This window comes from Sylvia atricapilla, chromosome 5 (genome assembly GCF_009819655.1).
Source record: "Sylvia atricapilla isolate bSylAtr1 chromosome 5, bSylAtr1.pri, whole genome shotgun sequence".
Classification (NCBI taxonomy): Eukaryota; Metazoa; Chordata; class Aves; order Passeriformes; family Sylviidae; genus Sylvia; species Sylvia atricapilla.
In genome coordinates, this window is record NC_089144.1 from 10,652,438 (window position 1) to 10,674,738 (window position 22,301).

The window sequence follows — 22,301 nt, forward strand, 5'->3', positions numbered from 1 at the left end:
AAAAATGTGTTAAAATTCTGATACTCAGATGCAGTAAGACAAAGAACAGAAAGTGAATGCTAAGTCCTTTTTATTTCTTTCTCTCTCTTTTTTTTTTTTTTTTTTTTTTTTTTTTGTTAGGGCTGTTTTGATTGGTTAGGGTTTTTTTAAAGTATCTAATGTCATGGCACAAACACAGCATGCAGTAACACAACAGGGCACAGCTCATTACCTCTACTGGAGGTTTGAAAATCAGATTGCTGGTGCTGACTTCTTTTTTGTCATTTCCATTGCCTAATCTGAGAGCTATTTTTTGTGCCTCTCTCTGGACACCTTCACTGTATTGGTTATTATTTGCTTCTTCGTAACGATCCATCCATGCCTTGATTTTAGTCTCCCATCCAAAGTTCGAACTGTCAGTAGGATCAATCTCTGGAGCTGAGCCCTAAAAATTGAAGTAAGTGACTAGATATTAGAAGGTTAAGATATTACAATAAAAAGAAAAATTCTACAACAAGACACAAAATGATAGGCAAAGGTATGCCACTGATTTACGGTTCTGGTTTTTTTAGCAAGTCTGGTATAAAACTTTATATTACATCAAAACATTGAGTTAAATTCAGTCCCATTACATTTGTTCTTTCAAGAATTTTATTATTTAGTAAGTATCACCCAAGTTCAGGAATACGTTCCCTTCTCAAGAGTGATTCCTGCTCTCAGTGGGATGAGAATGGAGAGTGACACTGTTTCCTCCCACAACTGCACTGCATCACGAATCTAAGTGCAGGAACCGGAGGGTCAGATTTCCCTGCCCACTCAACTTTTGTGAACATATGCAAGTAACAGAGAACTCCAGCTTTTATCCTATAATACACAGACTTGATTTTCCCCTTTCAACTTCAAAGATCATGCCATATCTTTTCTTCCGCTGCATAACTTGCTAAACTTTACTAATCATACACCTGCTACATGAAGGTTGTGACTCTAATGTTACAGGCTTTGCACATAAAATTTTTCTCTCCTTAGCTGCTCCTCACTATACAATTTTCTTCTGCAGTGCTTCAGATCCTTTCACTTTTAAAGAAAGTGCCATTGTACCTCCAGACCTCACAAGCAGCAGCCAGGCTGCAGCCAACCAAAGCTCCTTACGGACAGCAGCAGCCAGCCAACGCTCCCTTTTCTATCCACCTGAGCAGAGACACTATTAAACATTAATAAAACACAAGTAGTTCAGCAATTCAAATTACCTGTTTACATTTCTTTTGTGAATGAAGAAAACCATACACACAAACAGCATTTCAAAGGTGTGATGCTAGGACAACCATGAAAAAACAATAGAACCTTACAAGCACCGTATTAAAAAAACCCCACAAAATTAGAGATTTTTCTTCCCCAATTCCGTCTCCGCTGCTCCCAAGGCACATCTCACACATTTGAAGCATAAATTGCATCCCATTTGCTTTTATATGTACCAAGCATGAATGGACTATGGAATACCTAGTTCTCCCATCATGCACAATTTTATGTCACAGAGAATTTAAAGACTGCTGTAACACTTAAATCTTACAAAAGAGACATTCCATTACAATTCCCTCAGACTATGCCAGTATCAGTGAGTAAAATCCTGCCAGATACACAGGAGTCCCACCAGGTCTAGATGGAGGTTTGACAGAGCAGAACCACTAACTTAGCTTTCAAATTCAACATAGCCATTTCATCATTTCACTGCTTAACAGTTATTGAAAAGCTGGAGCCACTAAGTTCAAATGAGGTGTTCACTCAATGTTACCCCCTTGCATAGCACACAATAGCCCAAATTAATCCACTGGCTCTTGAAATAAATATTTGCACTAATTATTTCAGGTAATTTTTCAGGACAAAGATGTAGTGCTCAGACCTTAATTTTAAATCCCTGTGATACATACATAATGTATTAGTTACCAAGAAGAGAATATTGTAGTGCTTAGTGTATAGCCCCAATTATACTCTTGATGCTTAGTATTAATGCCTTGTACAGTTAAGGCCTGATACAAAACTCAAACAAAATCACATTACCTTTACTCTTGAAGACTTCCTGGATCCTTCTCGAAATGCCTGGAATAAAATTAGATATTCATATTCACTGGAGGAAATACAAAATCTCTTAAGGAATTGAAAACCTATTAACAAATTAACAACTTTTCAATTAAAAATGCAAGATGAAAACAACAGAATAAACTATGCTGAAATCTCAAGAAGGTAAGAGATTACATCTCACAAAATGTATTTTAAAAACCAATTCAGCATTCCAACTTAAGTGCACAGTACTCAGGTAACTCTACCTTTCTCTCACATTACAAATTGACTCTCCAGAATTTCAGAATCCAAGCCAAAATATCAGAGGTAACAGAAGAATACACAGTAACAGATTTGTATTGAAAATCGTTCAATCAAAAGGAAACATTTTACTAAGTATTTCCGAAAAGACATCAGTAACTTATTCTGACTTTCAAGTTTTAAAGGACGAAATTCTCATCCCAACAAATGATATTAACTATGAAAACCACTTGTTTAGAAAGTTCCATGGACTTTACTTCTTCACACATATTTTGTCCTCACATATATGCTGTTTATATATCTGTAGTATAACATCAGTATTTTTTTACTCTAGTTTAGCAGCTAACTTCCTGACAGCACACTTCCACACAATTTCTACTCAAATAAATGGAGTCATATCAGGACAACCAATGGTAAACATTTCTGTCCTTAAAAACCATCACAAATTAAGAGTGGCAAAGAATTCTTCTTTGGGTATCCCAAAGCTTGTTCTGCACCACCTCTAGCTATTTCAAGTCCAGTAAATGCAATTGCAGTGCTGAGATTCTGCCTCAATTATAAAACTGAATTTGCCCAGGCAGGATATATTAATTTAAAATAAGGAAGAGTCATGGGGGTCAGGCACCCAGGAAGACTATCATTTACTGCAGAGTTATACATTTCAACCTAAAACCAAGTAGTAAAATAGACTGATTTTAAAATCAGTGTCTCTTGTAAGGAATGTCACATAGCTATAGTTTATAACACAAAGTAGTAAGAAAAATTACATTCACTTACTTTTTTACATTTTGCTATGTTCTGTTCTTTCTCTCCACTTTTTTTCCTCTTCTTATCATTGACTTTTGTAACTCTTGTAGCAGTTAAAGTAATTGTCGTTGGTGTATGTTGATAAGCAGTATACAGTTCCACAGGAACCTCATCACCACTTTCTGTTGCACTGGTGTCCCCATCTTTAAAACAAAGAATATCCTGTAAATAATGAAGTACTGCAGAAAGAACATTCACTAATTACTCTACATCCAGAGTAGATCTGTGTACATCTGTACATCTAGAGTACATCTGTGCTTTCCAAACACAAGAATTCATACTGACAAATGCTCCAAGCACTCCTATGCAAAATTCACCAACAGTTGCAACAGCATGAAAATGAAGGACCAATAAGAAACCAGTAATTAAGAGCAGTTTGTAATGCAAGGTAAGAAAAAGGTACCAGATTAAATTCCATTCTCTGAGTGGAATTAACGATTGTATTCCATTTTAAGCAAAATTATAATCAGAATAAAAAAAGGTAAAAAAAAAAAATCTGTTAACTCATTCATTTATATATATCTTTTACTTGTAATATGGTGTTTGGATTCTCTCAGATGACTGTACTCTAGAAGGGATTAAAATTAATGACTGACCAGCATTTCTTGTGAAGCTCAACTAATTAATCACATGTAAGTCATAATCAACGACTTCAGCTGCAATCTGCACTGTGAAGTGCCTTTCTCAGGGTAAATATGTCAACTTACCCAAAAGCCTTTTGTACTCAAAATCCTCTAACAGTAATGTTGTGCTACTCAGGAAGAGAAAAGAGACCATCAGACACAAACTGATAGATACCTTTTCTTTGTGCTGTGCTCTTACAGACCTAAAGGCCAAAGCCTGAAATTTAGCATACATCAGCATTTATGTCAGACAAACACACATCCTGACCTGAAACAGGATTACCCTAGTTCTGTCAAGATGAAAGGCTGTGAAGGATGGGGAGGATTGGAAGAGAGACGATGCACACAGATAAGAGACTGCTGTTTCCATGTGCTCAGTACAGGCTTCTCAGATTTTAGCAGCTTTTTCAAACACTGTACATTCAGTAATACACTCCACACCAAGCAAAACTTTCTCATACAGCACAGAAGCAGGCTGTACAAATACTTGATACGAGAGCAGAGAAAACATTCCTTCTGATCTCAGAAGGGTATTGCTTTAATCAGTGCACTCAGCAGTCCTAATTCTCAAAACCTTCTTTACTAAATAAAGAACTCTAGCTACTGGTTACTCTGGATTTTTCCTGCTCACATCATTCCTTAACAGGATTCTGCTTCTGTGCATAGCAAACAACCTCATTTTACCATCTTGGTTATTCTTCTGAACACCTTATCAGGCACATAATTACACTTCATAAATTAGGAATTGATGATGTTTCCTGAATTTGTTTACATCTCTGCTGAGAACACTTTCTAAATGAGCATAGAAAGCACACAGAAAGAAGAAATGTCTAATCAAAGAAGAACAGCAGAATAACCAATACCTGAGAAATAGAAACCTCAGAATAGAAACTTAAAATTGTCAATGTCAATGTAGCCCATACACTAGTGCCTACAGAATCATGACATCACAGCCACACACCTCTCCCCTTTGCCCCAAATCCCACAATTCCCTAAGGAATCTGTCTTCCTTAGGGAAGCAACACTTCAGTATTGTTGCCTATACTGTGCTCTAACTTACTGTAAAGAATAATTACCTCAACTGAACATGTAATTACATGGAGTTGTTTTGAGACACTCCTTCCTAACCTACATAACCTGCTTTCACTTTGAAGAGCCTTGGTAAAGCACCTAAGGGGAGATCTTGAGTTTGCATGTCAGAAGCATGATACAAACTCTCTGAATTTCACAAGCTATGGGCCCAGATTCCTTTACCCATAAGCAGCAAGTGATCTCAATAGCATCAATTTCAAGACCAAACAGCTTAAAGCAACATCCTTGTGTGAGTTATATATCTAGATGTTGTATCTTAAAAAAATTACCAAAAAAACCAAAATTAACCCACCAAGCAAGCCCAAAACATCCAGTATACAACTGAGTACAGCTTAACAAAGGTGCTCACTTCACCAAACCACAGTAGGTAATCCACTGCACAGAACTGGACTTTTATACCAGAAAAACAAATCAGTATCTCATACAACCACAGGCCTCAAAACAATGAACTAAAAATGTTGCCAGAAAAAACAGGTGATGCAGTTACACATAAAAGCTTAACACACACAATTTTCTATCACGTGAAATGTTCAATTAAAAGCTCTTTTCTTGAAGCAAACCAGCTGATCTATTACCTCTCCCCACTGTTTACCTTTGGATGAAACACACCTAAGCCAGGAACACTTTAGGTATCTTTACAACAAAAACACTATAGTCTAAAGAAGTCTCATATCTAAATGAAAAGCCCTGTATGTATGGACTTGTTCATCAAAGAGCATCCAAATTATGCAGTCTTACTTTTTATCAAACACCTGTAAATTATTAATAATTAAAAGTAACATTCTGCTTCTTTAGATACTATTGAGCATCTACAAACATTGAAAAGATCCATTCAAATTGATGCCACTTTTGCTTTTCTAACTTGAAATCATCTGTGAAAACTGCCCATTTTACTAAAGTCTCACACAGTTTATACCCAAAATCATTAAGTCCAACTGAACTGTAGAGCAGCCAATGTAAAGTGCACTCACCCAAGCTAAATGGAAATCAAGAGATGTAAGCATAGACATTCAGGTTATGTATTGTAAATCAATCTCCATCAATACTGCACTTTGACCACATTTTAGATTAAAGAGAACCATAATTTGCCTTTCTTTCAAACTGTTTTGATACTTTTACTTCACCATTTAATATTTCCTTTCCTACAAAATGCTTTTAATGGATTTAGAATACTGGTCATCAAGACTGAGGAGAGTTAAACACTAACTTCAAAGGTAAGATCTCATCAGCTCCTCCAAAGATTTTTTAATCTCTCTTCCCTTAAGTTTACAGTCAATGATCAGTGTGCCTACAAATCCCAGGAGATTATTTCAAGAGTTCAGATCATCAGCTTCCCCTACTCGTTATGAAAATCCAAGTTCAACCTCACAGTATTATCAGACCACTCAGTGAACTCATTAACTCCAAATGAGTTATAAATCTACTTGTTCTAATATTTTAGTAAAATCAGCAAAAATAATGAAATAAATTCTAAAATTTTTTAGAGTTTAAATTTGATTGACCTAGTAGGTCAACCAAAACTGTATATAATCAGCTCGGTTTTGTTAAAATTAAAACAGACCAAAAAAAAAAATAAATTGTGGTTTTGTAAGTAGGTCATTAATGCCTTTAAAAGGAGTTTAGGCAACTTAGTACCAGACAATACCAAATGTCAACTGCACCAAGAAGCACAGTTGTGCCACACATCCCCCAAACTTTCTGAAGCCATATGGAGTGGGCAGCAGGACCATATCTACATGGTACTTTTAAAAGAAATTTTAAAATACACAAATACACTCCACTACTTCAAAGACATGATCCAGAAGTAAAACATGTTCCATTTAGGAGGATGACCTCCTCCCAAGTTATTACTTTTGTAATAGAGCTTAAAAGTACCAGCTGTCAACCAAGAATTCTACAACACACTTTGGTGATGGCCAGACAGAAATCCTGACCAGAGTCCTGAGGTTTGAAATCCCCTGAACAGGTACAAGAATATTTGTATAAAATACACAGACTGAAACGGATACTTGCACCACACAACACCTTGGTTATCCAGGGCAAAAACCCCTCAAAACATCATTATTACCTACATCATATTAACTCAGTTTAGCAACTTTTCCCATTGTCTAAACAAAGCCAGAGCCATACCAAAACACCAATCTACACCCAACATTTAAGAATTAGGATTTCTTCCTGAAACTTTTTTCCAGAATGGAAGTAGATTTAGAAACCCTCTCTCATGCCAAAAGAACAAAGCTTTTCCACCTTATTTTCAGCACGTTATAGTCTAAGGAGTTACAGTTGTTATAAAAGCAACATTGCTTACTAAGAAACTCGAACACTGTTTAACAGATTGCATTATTCTATACTGCTATAAAAAACCCCAGAGTGCTGAAAACCATTAATTAAACACATGGAATTACAGCAATTCTGATAGGATGTTATCTTGGTAACAACACAGTCAAGTAAAAGGCATTGATTGGCTGAACCTTATACACTGAAGGCTCTCAAAACTGCAGGAACCATGTATGCACTCTTTAAGTCCATATATGTAATTTATGGTTATTTTATGACCTATACTAAGGAAAGAGCTTTAAATTTTACTCACCTGACATATTTTCCCTTTTCCTTCGTTGCAACAGCACTGCTCTTTCTTTATCTAAACTCCTGAAATTAGAAAATCAATCAGTGCATTTAAGTATTAAAACAGACCTCTAGCATTTCCCACTGACTATTACAGAATAAACAGTGAAGTAACTGAATGTTCAGATACTTAGAAAAGTATCACTTGAGCACTGTCCCATTTCATTTTAGAGTTCAAAATCAACAGAACTACTTACCTGGGTTGGCAACGTTCACACAGATATATGTCAGGAATATGCTGTCTGTCAATCCCCATGCAGTCAATGTGCTGCCAGACACTACAAAAACACCAAAACAAAACCCCAATTTTGAAGTACAATTTCTAAAACTGCATGCACAATACACAGAGAAAGTAAGCTATTCTTATTTTTACTGTCATCTTTATTAGATTCAATGCTGCCTAAAACAGCATTGTAATCACTGTCTTTGCCACCACTCTGCTAGCTGACTTATTTTCTCCCTTGGAAATTTTTCTCTAACAGCAGAAATAAAATTTAAATTATCACAATAGAGAACAAGACACAGACAAATACCCTCAGCAACAAGACTTATGCTTTACATGGCAACAAGTTTTAAACAGAAGGATTCAATTTTCTTTTAGAAGCGGGTACATAAAATATTTTTATATACAGAAATATACACTAAAATACAGTTTGATTTCCTTATATACTTTAAGAGAAAAATAGATACACATTTTTATACATCCTGTTATAAACTGGTAGTACTGTTGTACAGCACAGAAACAGCTTTAAATGCTTCCCAGAGTCAGGGCAGTGACTGCTTCCTAGACTGTAGGCTAACCTAAACATGTAGTTTACACTCATCCCTACACTGCTAGAAGGACAAGGGACACAAAAATAATTATCTTCCCACTGGGACAGAGTTGTGGTAAATTCACAACTCCTCACAGAGAATATAATCTTCAAAGGAAAAAGACTACCTAACTGGTGATTGCCTACAACTCCACTGCTAGAAAAACATCTCAAATAAAGAGCAAGATTATCAGAATCAAGTGCCATCAGAAATTACTAACAAGCTTGTTACACATGCAGACAGAAGAATGGAGACCAAATTAGTATTTTAATTAGCTATAACTATCCTTTTATAAATACAAAAATATCTAAAATCCAGCAGCATTAACTGAATGTAAAAATACAGGTTAATATTGAATAGAAACACAAGATTTGTCTTCTCCTGTTAAGTATTTCAGCTCTAAAAATTTCTAACCTTATTTTTCTTATTTCAAGTATTTAATAGCAGTCTCTTATTGTACTGTGATCAAGTAAGTGCTTAAGCATAAACTCAGAAGTCTAAATATTTAACTTCAGCTTCTCCAATAAGAATCTAGGTAAGTCTTTTAATGCTTATTAACTGAATCCTTTGAAAAATAAAGAGTAATCAGAAAGATCATGAACAGTGAAACCAGTATTTGAGAAGTTTCCTTTACATTGCTTTGCATCCTTCAAGTTCTTTGATTCACATATACATTAATTCACCAAGATTCTTTATTACTCAGTACATGCAGACTAAGTAATGCCTGGGTCTTCATTTTACCGTACTAACAAATAATTTGGGACAGAGTACCAGAGACATCCTTTTTAGGGGGAAAAAAGGTATAGCCTTATTAAGCAGCAATGCACAAGCAAAGGCATGGCCAAATTAATGAGTAGTCAAGACTGATTGGAATTAAATAATAAAATACTTACTGGTCTTAACTGACTATGTTGCCTATTAGAAAACCACACAATCTTCAAGCACTTTTCTGATGGAAGGAAATTTCTTGTGATTCGATGTAATTAAAACACCATTCTTTTATTTAAAACTACTTTCAGTGCAGCCTTAAGTTATACGTCACTTTTACTTTTTGATTTATTTTAGTTTGCATTACCTGCATTTGTCACAACAGATCATATATCCATCATCATGTGTAAAGCCACAAATGCATCTGGTAATATCCGTTCCATAGCTTCCATCCTCTGACGTACTGATGGTAGTAGCACTGGAGGTTTCATCGAAGTTGGGAGTGGTAAATATGCCTACTTCATTCTTGCTTATAAGCACTGATGGAGGAGGAGAAGCTGGAGGCGTTGGAGGAGGCCGAGCACCATAGTTATGGTCCTAGAATTTTGTGAAAAGGTAATTTATCATAAATGCTCATACACCAATGGTTATTCCAGCCAAAATGTAAGAATTCATCTGGCAAACAACTTCAAGCTTCTTATTTTTGCAGTAAAAGGTTAAAATTTTCGTTATATCCCAACTGATTCGTATTTTCTAACTTCTCAACTATGCTGTACACTTAAGTGCACTGTGCTCTGCTTCTGACAGACCATTTTTAGCCAACTTACCCAACTCCCACTAAGATATAGAAATATAAGCATGAGTATGTTTTGCCATATAAAAATAGCAGACTTTTACATCATACATCTTGTACAGAATAGCTGGCACAAAACTTACCGCATAGGGCAAACCAATGTAACTGTGTGAATGTGAGCCGCTGGTATACAACTGGTGAGGGTAACTGTTCGATTTTTCAACTACCACAGGGCTAGCTTCTACAGATTCTGGTCTGCAAGGCAAAAGACAGATTGAAGAACAAATGCAATTACTATGTAATTTATATTAATAAATTGGAGTTGCTTGCTGCACAACTTCTAATTAATTCCCTGCTGATTCTGTTTAAGGGAGCATATGGGGGCAGGAACAAACCTGCAGGCCCCCCCGTAGCCCCCTGATTGAGCGGTAAGAGAAGGAATTCTGCCCAAGGACTGACGATGCGTTCCGAGGGCTGCGCGGCGCTGGAGCCCGGCAGCGACACACAGCGGCAGCGGGCGGGGCCCCGACCGCTCCTGCAAACACAAACCCCAACCAGGGCAAATCCTCTGAACAAGGCAGCTGCTACTGATTTAAATTTAAAGAGAAAGATAAAGGTGATAATAATTTGTGAGATAAGGTTAGCAGCGCCTTCTTCGATATACAAACTGTGGTTTATATGCCCTAAACCACCATACAAAACAAGAAAGATGAAGAGATGGTAGAACAGGAAGATCTGAGCACAAAAAATTACATCTTCACAGCCTTTTTCGAGCAGTTATTCATGTGTGCATGACTGAGATAACTTGCAGGTTTTTTGCTGCTCCATATGATTTAATCACACTAAGATAAATGAATCCAGGTTACCTAAAGTAGGGGGGTTTTTAAACAACAAAAAGGCACCATAAAATATCAACATTTTAAACTGGACTTGAGTCACATTAGAAATCAGGTCTGGTTCAGTTTTCTAATTTTACCTTTATTATGTGTGAATTCTATTTACTTTCACATATCTTACTAATTCCTTGAGCTGATTTTTAAAATAAACTTGGTATTTCTGAATCACAGATTAAAACAGATACTGATGGAATTTTTTCTTATACATTAAGATATTTAATAGAGGCTTTTTTGCTATGCCATGAAGCAATACTAGTTTGATTTAAGAGGACACTAGCAACTTACATTTGTTACTTTTTGGAAAAGAGATAATTAATCATTAACTTTCTGAACAAAATGCAATAGTTCCAGATCCCTTTCAAAGTGTCCTACTAATGGCTTTGGTGGCCCATTTCTTCTTATGAGCTTTTTCCCATGTGAGGTTAGTACACAGTAAAATTGTTTAAGAAGAAACTAGTTAAAAGCACTTCTGGAGGAGGGCTTTAGTTTCTAGAGTCCAAAGAAAATAATAATTTTTAAAAGATCACTGTCTCCAACAGTTGTCAGCTGCCTTTTTTTGAGAGAGGGAATAAAGATGTGAGCACACAAATCATGTGAAGTACTAACATTAAAAACACAACTTCTGACTAGCATGAGACAAACCCAATCTGACAGCTCTTGTTCTTTCTTACCTCATAAACCCAGAAAAATCCTCATTTACTCTCTTACACCCCTTCACAACTTGAAAATACAATTTTATTTGGAGTTGGTTAGAATTAGCTTCTAGAAGCAGCTTAGAACTTTAGCTTATGACCAAAACAAAGACAAAAGATGAAAAAAACTGTGTCTTTCCAACCCATCTGCCTTTACCTATTTACCAACACACTGTGCAGTAATCACACATCTTTTCTGTGCTCTAGTAATCCTGACGACCTTGCCAACAACTAAAGTGCCAGCAAATGAGGCATTAGCTATGCATCCATCATGACTAGGGCAGAAATAAGCTTCTTCAATAACAAACAGGCCTTAACCACTGTGTACCTCTACTGCTATTCTTCCCCATTTCCTGAATGGAACAAGCAGTAGCACAGGTACTCTCACTCAACCTACTCCATTTTCAGAGCAGGAAGGCATACTAATAAAGGACAGGCAGGAGGGGATTCGGGTACAATCCATCCAGGATTAATTTAAGAGAGTTTCCTTCATTTAAAAATAAATATTACTATGACCCAAATACCAGCTACTTAAACACAGGAACAGTCAGTGAAAGATACCAGAATGAAAGTGTCCTAAAAAGAGAGATTGTGTATTTCATCAACTGACTACAAAAAGACAGTCCAGCTCTCTTTCAGGGTATGAGAAAAGACAATATACCCAACACCTTACATCCATTTCTTATTACTCCTACAATTTATAAACCACTTCAGAGAACAAAATTTAATATTTAGATGCAGAACAATGGTGGGAAGCAGGAGTGTAAAGCTTCCAAAATCATTCATTCATCACCAACTGTTTTAACATTGATAAAGCAGAATCGGAGAACAACGTTACTAAGAAAAAGGCACATCTTTAACAAGGAAAACCAGAAAAATGGCGGGAGAAAAATCATATGATGCAGAAAGGCAACTATTAAAAAAATGTGGAGCACAATCAGCTTTCAGTAGAACTTTTTCCAAATGCTTATCCAGGCACAGACACTATCTTAAATGATAACAGATGCTCAGTAGAGCTCTGAATGTAACTGTTACTGTGCCATTTACCCACTGCACTGGGCTGGGGAAGAAACCAAGAACTACAGTTAGGAGCTCCAAGAGAATTCACAGAAGTCAGAAATTAACTATCATAAGCTTCCTTTACAGTCAACAGCAAAGTAATACAGACCCCATAACACAGTACAGAATGGGCACCATTTTTCCAGAGAGCCACAGACAGAAATAATTTTGACAGACAGGTTACTGAATTCCTTATTCCTCCTGGTTTTGCCAAACATGTGCATGACCTTAAACAAAGAAGACACCCTCTACACTCCTGTTTGTTCAAAGGTCAAGCCCTTCTTCTGAAATAAGCATCTCAAAAATGCACAGCTTTGAGAAGAAATGTCTCTTGGCGAAATATTTAACTGTATAGATGATTAAAGAATGAGATACTACAAAATTTAAAAAATCAAGCTTTACATTTTTTTGGCTAAAGTACCAGAGCCCAAGAAGCAAGGCACTAACTACTGTACTACAGACAAACACCCCCTCATCTCACCATTGGCATTCCTACTGCCATCCCAGAAAGCAAGTTTTCAAGAGGAAAAAGCGCAAGCATTCAGATCTGTGAGAACACTGTGAGGCTTTCCTTGCTTGTATTTTTGGCCATTAGCCAGTTCTCTCAGAGACTGAGGTACTAAGCCTGTCAGCCTTCTTATCATACCACATTTTTCAGCTTCACCTCAAACAACTGCACTCTTTACTGTGTAACTAAGAAAGATATTTATTGTATTTTTGGTTTTTACCAAAACTGCAATGGTTGTATTACAACACAGTATATTTGAAGCTTGATCAAAATGTTAATATTATTTTCTAAATAAACAAACATTACTGTGATAAACTGACCATGGTATTTTGCTAAAATACCATATATACTTATGATGTGTTGTGGTCAGCAATTCAAAACTGGGCAAAATGTTCACAGGAAACAGAACAAAAAGCTCTACACAAAAGCTTTCCACGTTGCTCTTGGGCTGCAGTGATTTAAGCCATTCCTGTACCTTAAAAACAGAAATATAATATTTTCTAAAATCAATTTAAAAAGATACCCACATTAAACAAACAAACAAAAAGCCTCGAGAAAATTTTCATACAGCAAGTAAACAACTACATGTTCTGGGTCATCTCCTACTGCTGGATTCTAAAATGGAAACGAATTATTCTGCATGTTGCCAGCAGATGGCATTAGTGAGAAACTAAAGCAACACTCCAGACCAGTTAATTTACAAAACATCAGTCTCTACAGCATTCATAGTTGACTTATATTAAGGAAATCAACCAGCAATGATTCAAAGAAAGTCAGTTCATCTCTAATACGTGATCTCTCTCACGTCATTCCTTTTAAATACTGCTTTGTTTCTGACAACTTAGTAATAAATTAAAAAAAAAAAAAAAAAGGAAAAGAAAAAAAACCCACATAAGTTTTTGACTAATACCCAAAATACAATCCGTTAGGATTTGGGGCCATCGGCCCACTTCCATAAATATGTATGTATTCAAATGGCAAACAAAACCTCACTAAAATTAAAATGTTCCAAGACAGATGGGCTATCCAAGTTTTAGGCTGTGAAAACCTAACTAAGAGTACTTCCTGAAAATGTGTCAGAACTCCTAATGTAACCTCAGCAACATCACTCTTCCACAATCCAATTTGATAGGTCTAATTTTGAAGTTCAGGTTTGTTTCCTGTTTGTACCAGCACATCTGAACAGTATCTAGCTGAAAAGATCATCTCAGATAAAAGAATACAATATATTTTGCATGAGAAATATTTTCTGTTTCAAGATACTTCATCTAACCAAAGCCATTTGACAGGCTTCAATACCTAGACAAGGGCTGTTTCTCTACCAGGGAGTGGGCTCTGCTACCTAAGCACCTTGCAGCAGGCCCTGCAAGTACAGGCTGGCCCGATATTATCTCTGTTTAAGACTACACCAATGTTCTTTTTCTCCTGGATACTGAACTCAGTACAGTGATCTGTACACTGGGATTTTGAGGTTTATCATACAGGCCTTCTCTCTAAAAGACATGTATATATATATACTAAAAGCAGAAAAGCAGTTCCATCAATGGCATTTCCCAATGTGTAGCTTATGCTGTAAGCTACACAAGCACTCTCTGAAGCCAGGAAGCAAATTTTGAACCCACAGAAATGGCTTGTTCTGCTTACTGCTACAAAGACCTTACCACTAGGAAGTCACACATCCTCATCTTTAGTAAGATCCACAAGTAAAGGCAAAGTATGTGTGTTTTGACTATGATGACACGAAGGTCTATCTGGAGACCCTACTTAAGCACACGTAACTTAAGAAACAAACTATTTCACCCAGTTTTTAAAATCCTTAAACCTCTTAGTAGACTATTCTACACCCAGCTATTTACTACAATTATTTAAATAATACGTGGAACTATTAGTCATAGAAATTATCTCCTTTTTTAATAGGCTTTTGCCTTGGTTTGAAGCATAAGGAAAAATCTTTCCGCACCGAGAGACTGCACTACACAAAGAGCTTTTCCCTAAGCTTCTTCTCCTGCATAATCAAGTTTGCCACTCCCCCACTCTTGTGTTTGCTCATGTTCCAGCAACTGATGAAGCAATATCAGACCTGCCAGTCACAGTGGAAAAATTCCAGCTCCTCCCTCTTGGGAAATCCCCAGAAGCTGCTCAAAGACCATCTAGGACTGTTACTAATACTCTCTATATTCAACACGCTACTCTCTGGAAGAAAGTGTACAAGAACAAAAAGTAAACCACACAGATAGTGACAGAAAAGGTTTATAGCTGTGTAAACTGGTAGGTTAGGGACACACCTTTGTGTCACCTGTGACAGTGACATGGCTTTTGAATCAGCGCACGCCAATCATGCAGCTACACATTTCAACGTGAGTACAGCAGAGATGACAAGAATTCATCTAACTGGTAACAGCCACTTAACAGCTGAAGAAAAGCAGCTCCTAACTGGGTTGCTCTGCCACAGTATCAAGCAAATAACACATTGTGAACTCTATCTTGTTTATACTGAAAGCTGAATTTATTTATTTTAATTTCAGCATGACATGCTGTGTCTGCAAGGAATGTCAGCAACCTCAGGAATCATGACCTTCTTTAAACATAAAAAAAAAAAAAAAGCACAGGAAAAGATAACAAAAAGAAATGTGAATGGTTCACTAAAGCTAAAAAAAAAAATCTGCACTAAGGTAAATAGTGTTCATAATATGAAAACATAAAACAACTTTAAAAATTTAATGTAACAAAAAATTTTGAATTCCAAATTCTTGGTTCTCCTCAAATAAACAGCACAAACCTAGAATAGCCTCATATATAACTGGAAGTAGAGAAACATCCTTTTAAAAAGCTGTTCTAGAGTTCTGCTCAAACTTTCCTTCAAGGTTTGGAAGAACAACCATTTACTTCTTAAACATTTGACAGTCATGTTGATGCTACACAATGGAAAGGTTTGTTTGACAAGGATCATATCCAGTCAGAGATTAACAATACCTAGACCTTAGCCTTCAATACTGTACAGGAGACTAGGAGGAAAAAAATAGGAAAGAACCACAACACAAAAAAACCACACATGCACAACAAAACCTCCCCAAACTTAACAAAAAAACCCTCAAGCCACCCTCCCCATCCCTAAAACCCAGAAACTCACTACATTTAAGCTCAGCCTTCAATTTTCATTAAGAAATGCATCTTTGTCTTAATTACTACTTTCTTGCAGTTTAATCCACCAAATTGATTTATCTTTCTAATGTGCAGAATGCCCCCCAAAATTTAAATGTAGTTAGAAAGGAAACTGAAATGGCAAAATATCTGAAGTATGAGAAGTAAACAAAGAATCATCTTTATTTCTCAGTCTGATAAGCAAGGAAAATACGTGTTTGTAGAAACCATTTAGCATCTCTTCTTTGCTCCCCCTGAAGTGGAAGAAACTGACACAAGAATAAAGCGACAGTTATTAATTTAAGTAATTAAAGATTCAACAAAACTAAGGAAACTTTTAATTTTTCTCCAACTGTATTCAAAAAACAGTCATGAAGGACAAAATAGAAGTAATTAAAAGTAAGTAAAGAAAACTTACAAATTATGCTCACATACTTACTCTGAGCCTGCAGCCATTTCCAAATAAGAAGTATCTGCTGTGTCAACCCCCAATGGGATCACTATGCTCATGACGTTCGTTTCTGATAAATTCGATTACTACGGAGTCCTATGCATTGGTATCCAAAACACTGGGGCATGCCAGCCACAGTGCTCATTGCAAACATCTAAGTGCATCCACAAACCCTGTCAAAAACACAATAAAACATGCACAAGATGAAGTCAGTTCATTTTAAACACAGGCAATTCTACATCAAATATTTATTTCAACTTAAAAAAATTCAACACTTATATCTGTCACAATTACTTAATTAGTTTTATTTTACACAAGCAAAAGCAAAAACATTCAACCTTCTGTAAAAGTTAACTGCAAATAAACTGCTTTAAAGAATGTGATGATCTTAACACCTGAACCTGGAAATATTAAAAATGGACAATTTATGATTAAAAACCCCAGTACAACCAGGGAAGTGCCAGAGACTCATTTTACAGCAGATTTACCAAATATGAAATACATTTACTTACTACCCTGTGTTGTCAAAGCTTAGTTGCTGTACCTTTCAACAGAAACCTAGTTAGAGAATTTGCAAGTAGGTCATAGGCAATACTGTTCACTTTTGTTTTGCACTTAATTCCAATGTCTTAGCTACCCTTTAGTATTTTTTAAGAAACAAAATCATTCCATTAGTTCACAGTAATGATAGGAAACATTTTCCATTTTAATAAATCACCATTAGAATATACTACGCCTATTCAGTGCCACTTCTGGGAGTGATTTTTTAAAGGAGTAAAATAGAAACAATCAAGTAGTAGTTTTTAACGGTGGAGGAGCAAACTACAATCTGCTTGACTTGCATGAGTGAATACAGGATCGGATCTGTATGCCAGTTACTACCAGTCCCCCACTTCCCTTACTGCATAGGGCACAACACCCAACCAAGTACAGGAGAAATGCAAACTGCTCTCAGCTGTTCACAGCTTAGTAAACTCCTTGATACACGAATACAGACCAAGTTTTACTCATGTGACCAGGTAATTCAAGTAAAACAGTATCTTCGGTACTTATGTAACAAATAACTGCAAACTCTTGCCAAAACGTCTAAGTGCATGACCACAGACCACTTGGCGAAGAAGCACATACAGTGCCTAATAATGACACTCCTCTCACACCACAAAATGCTGTACCTTAGCTGATGTCTGCATGAGCACAACAATTTTGTGATCAATGTATTTTCGTAGTCTCACAGAATGTGCTGAGCTGGAAGAATCAAGACCAACTCCCAGGCCTGCACAGCACCATTCCCAAGAGTCACTCCATGTGCCCGAGAGCATTGTCCCAACACTTCCTGAACTCTGTCAGGCTGGAGCTGTGACCACTGTCCTGGGAGCCTGTTCCAGTGCCCAACCACCCTCTGGGTGAAGAACAACCTTTTCCTAATACTGAAACCTAAACATCCCCCAACACAACTTCAGGCCATTCCCTCAGGTCCTGTCACTGGTCACCACAGAGAAGGGATCAATGTCTGTCCCTCCTCTTCATGTGGATGTTGTAACTGCAGTGAGGTCTCCCCTCAGTCTCCTCCAGGCTGAACAGACCAAGTGACCTCAGCCCCTCCTCACACAGGTTCTTCTCAAGGCCCTTCACCATCTTTGTTGCCCTCCTCTGGACACTCTCTCACAGTTCAGTGCCCTTTTTATACTGTAGTGCCCAAAGCTGCCCCCAGCACTCGAGATGAGGCTGTCCCAGCGCAGAGCAGAGCGGGACAATCCCCTCCCTTGCCCGGCTGGCCATGCTGTGCCTGATGGCCTCAGGACATGGGGCTGTCAGGGCACTGCTGACTGACCTTCAACCTGCCATTGACCAGGAGCCCCAGGTCCCTTTCCATGGCTCTGCTTTCCAGCCTCTCATTGCCCAGTCTGTCCATACATTCAGGGTTGCCCCACGCCAGGTGCAGAATCTGGCATTTTTCCTTGTTGAACCTAATTTTAACATGCTATCCCTGCCAAACTGACAAAAAGCACAAGCCCCTGGTGAAAAATGGACTTTAGACAAACACTGTGAATTTAATCTGAATTATCTTCTTTTATTTATTAGGTCAGAACCTTCAGGATGACAAAGTGGCATGTACAAGATACCTCTAAAGTATGAGATGGCAGCAAGTCTTCCTCTAACTTCCTAAATTTTAAAACACTACTGAAGATTGGCAATTAACTTAAGAACATGCCAAGATGTTTGAAGTGCCTAAACTTACAGTTAATTCATTCTCCCTCTAGACACCGAAGGTGTGTTTTGCTCCTACTTTGGTGACACACCAAACAGAATGAACTGGAAAGCTGTCGAGGCAAGCAACCATTGAAATGTTCTGCTTTCCTCATTTAAACACTGAGCATTTTCTTACCAACTACCACAAGCAACAAACCACATCATTAGCTATGTAAAAATTTAAGAAAAAACATACTATTTTCAAGAATAAGTTAGCAAGAAAAACATGTTATATCAAAAGGAGGTGTAGAATATTTTTAGTAGAAGGCTTGAAAAAACCATAAACCTCTTGAACAGTTTAAGAGACCCACCCTTACAGATAACTCCACTCGCAGGGCAGAACCCTGAACAGCTGCACTGACAACTTACAGGAAACATCAACTCACCATTTAGTTCCCATCTTCTGAAAAAATAGAAAATTTACCCAATAACTGAAAGGACACCACAAATCTTTAAAATCCAGCTAAATCCAGCCCAGGGTTAATGGCCGGTCCATCACTCCCTGCACTGTGACCTATGCTAACAAATCATTAGAAGAAAGGATTTTTTTCTTTATGCCTGTTACTAGGTAATTCTAAAAAAACAGCTTTAGTGGTTCAGTGGAGGTCTAAAGGCCATTGGACAACACTGCCTGGGATCCTCACTTACAAAGATGTTTCCTGCACCTAAACTTGATTTTGGTGGTAGTGTGGTTTTTCTTAAAACGTTTTCTTTAAACACTTCGGCCAGGTAGAGCATCAGCTGTAAAATAACACAAGCAAAAACACCCTGGAGACTGATGGAAGTGAAGAACATGCTTATACAGCTGTCTAATGGGCCGTGACATCTCCAAACTTACATAAAACAACTGAGGTTACCAAATCATCATATATTCAAGTGACCTCCACTGTCAACACAAAAAAAGACTTGCTTACCAAATCTGATAATCAACTGATATTTGGGGCTTTTTTTTTAATGTAATGCAGAAAAATGAAGCGCTATCCATGTATTTTTAGAGCTATGTATAGACTGAAAATCAATGGCTAAAGCATGTCCCAATTAATGACAATCTCTGACAAAGCAAATACATCACCATTCTTGCTAAAAAAGCCATCAGGACAACAACAACAGCAACAACCCAAAGAAAAACAAGGGGGACACAGCCAAAATAAGCTTCCTACCCTATGGCAAGCCATTCAAATACAGCTCTGTCAGAAATCAGTCAAAAATTCTAATAGCCTGATCCACACTGAGTAAAATCAGAAACTTGACAAATAAAGATTTTTATGCCTGAAGAGCATTACACAGACGTTTTATCTAAAAGGAAGTGGAACATTACTGCAATACTAACTCACTGTTTTTTACCACCTTCTTCATCACACACATAGAACCCCCCCAAACCTTTCTTTGCCTATAGTTCATATGGAAGAATGGAGGCAGTCACCAGCTTGCAATACCTACACAGTCAAGTTAATTCAAACAAACACTGCTCATTATTTATGAGTGGCCATCCTCAACAAATGCCCATAATGGAAGCAGGGAAGATCTAGGATAAATTAATAACAATACACACACTTATTAAACAAAACTATGACCTTATATATAGGCCATCCAATTATGATCACTACTGTGATGTCAAATTTGGAATGATGGAAAATAATAATTTTCTGCCATGTCAGAAACAGACACACTGTCATGACATATTAATATTCCCAGTATTTGTATAAGATCAGAAAGAAAATAACACAACCACTGAGGAATTTGATCTATGAAGAGACGTCTTATCCTTTGAAGCCTGGTATTTTAGATGAGTCATAAAATACTATCTGCTGTCATGATTTGGTACTTTCCAATTCCTACAAGTATCCATCTATTTTGAGTAATTATTCTTTCAGAACTGAGACAAACTGTCATCCTTGGCCTTTAAGAAACTCTTTTCATAGGTACATTCATTTCCACAACGCAGTGTTTAAGAAAGTCTTTCTTTGTGCAGTATGTGAATTTGAAAGACAGGAAGACCACACTGGTTTCTCCAGGCAATTTCAGGGTCACAGAGTTAAAAGCCACTATCTAAAACCTGCTAGCCCAAAGTTCATTGATCAGCTCTTCACTGGGCAAAGTGGTTCATCCATTGTACCTTTATTAACAACAGCAGAGCCCCTCCAGTTTTGTTAGTCTACTTTATTAATGATAGTACACTCTAAGCTCTAAAAGAATTTTGGCAATTTCTTAGATTCACCAAATTTTCTCATGATCACCCTACAGCTGTATTATGTGAGAAAAAACACCCCTTATTCAAATAAATTTTGCTTTTATTTAGTTACAGTAAAAAATTTTTATCTTGCCCTAATAATAAAATGTTCATCTTAAAACCAGACAAATTTCTGTTCAACCTGGTTAAAACGTTTATCTTGTGCAAGATCTGCCTCCTCACACCCATCACACTTCACCCTTCATTCATATTGGTTTACTTTTAATGGCACTCTCATTGTCTCTAGAGAATACACAGGAGCTTTTTGACTCAACAGCCACATCAAGACTGAAATACCAGAAGCGTCACCACACTTCTCAAGATCCACTTTATGACACCAAGACCCTGTTTGTAAAAATTAATTGTACTCAAACAACAGAAGTATAAGAGTGCAATACATTCCAAAATATTAATCTCTGTGGCTCTGTACAGGGAACATAATTCATGCATTAAAGAACAGGAAATAACTCACACTTTATCCCTGAGGTATTCCACTAAAACAACATTATTCTGTGGTCTCACAGAGACCACATGTTTCCTCTCTGTCATGTCCTGCTAAGATCACTTGTGTCACCTCAGAAGAAAAAACTTAACTTTTCCACTGGTACACGAAGGAGGAAAAACCCCCAAATACAGACAGCTCAGCTCTTCAATCAGAAGGTGTGTGATCATGAAATAGTTTTGAACCTGCTAGACCCTATGCTGTATGTCTAAGAATACTAAAGTACTGTATGTCTAATAATACTAAAAGACTGTATGTCTAAGAATACTAAAGCTCTTGCTTAGATGCACAGATACAGAACATTTCATAAAAATAAATTATAAGAGATGGTGGCAATTGTTACACCTCTAACAAATTATTTGTTTTAAACATAAAAAACCCCCACCAAAACCCTAAAGGGACATAAATATATAACAAGACAGCATTATTACTTATAATGCTTACAATAATATTATTTATTACAATATGGTGAGGGTTTTTAGTTATTTGGGTTTTTTCAACCACGTTTATGTCTAATACTATGAAAACCAAGGAGGGAAAAAAATGAATGGAAGCTGCCTTTGCTATTCTTCTTCACATCTCTGACATCTTTTACACATCGTCACTTGTTCCTTGTTTTTCCCTTCCCATGAATCAATTTTCAGATTCTGCTGTCATGTGACAAATACAAAAAAGCATACAAAAGTTACAAAAAATACATTTACTGTAGAAGTTAGGAACAGAATTCAAAGCAACTTGAAACTTAACATTTGTTTTCTAATTTATAAAGGGACATAAGCAGAATCATGAATTAAGCTTACAATTAAATTACACCCT

General features: G+C 36.9%; 1 protein-coding gene across 1 annotated transcript in view; it reads right to left on the reverse strand.

The window, feature by feature from the left end:
* The window catches only part of KMT2E (lysine methyltransferase 2E (inactive)), a 56,242-nt gene that overhangs the window by 20,887 nt on the left and 13,054 nt on the right, over positions 1-22,301 (reverse strand). Inside the window, 8 exon segments of the mRNA XM_066318673.1 lie at positions 212-424; positions 2,035-2,073; positions 3,073-3,245; positions 7,408-7,466; positions 7,640-7,720; positions 9,331-9,560; positions 9,900-10,011; positions 16,492-16,676. Of these exon segments, the coding sequence (XP_066174770.1) occupies positions 212-424; positions 2,035-2,073; positions 3,073-3,245; positions 7,408-7,466; positions 7,640-7,720; positions 9,331-9,560; positions 9,900-10,011; positions 16,492-16,562 (978 nt within the window). The 5' untranslated portion in view covers positions 16,563-16,676.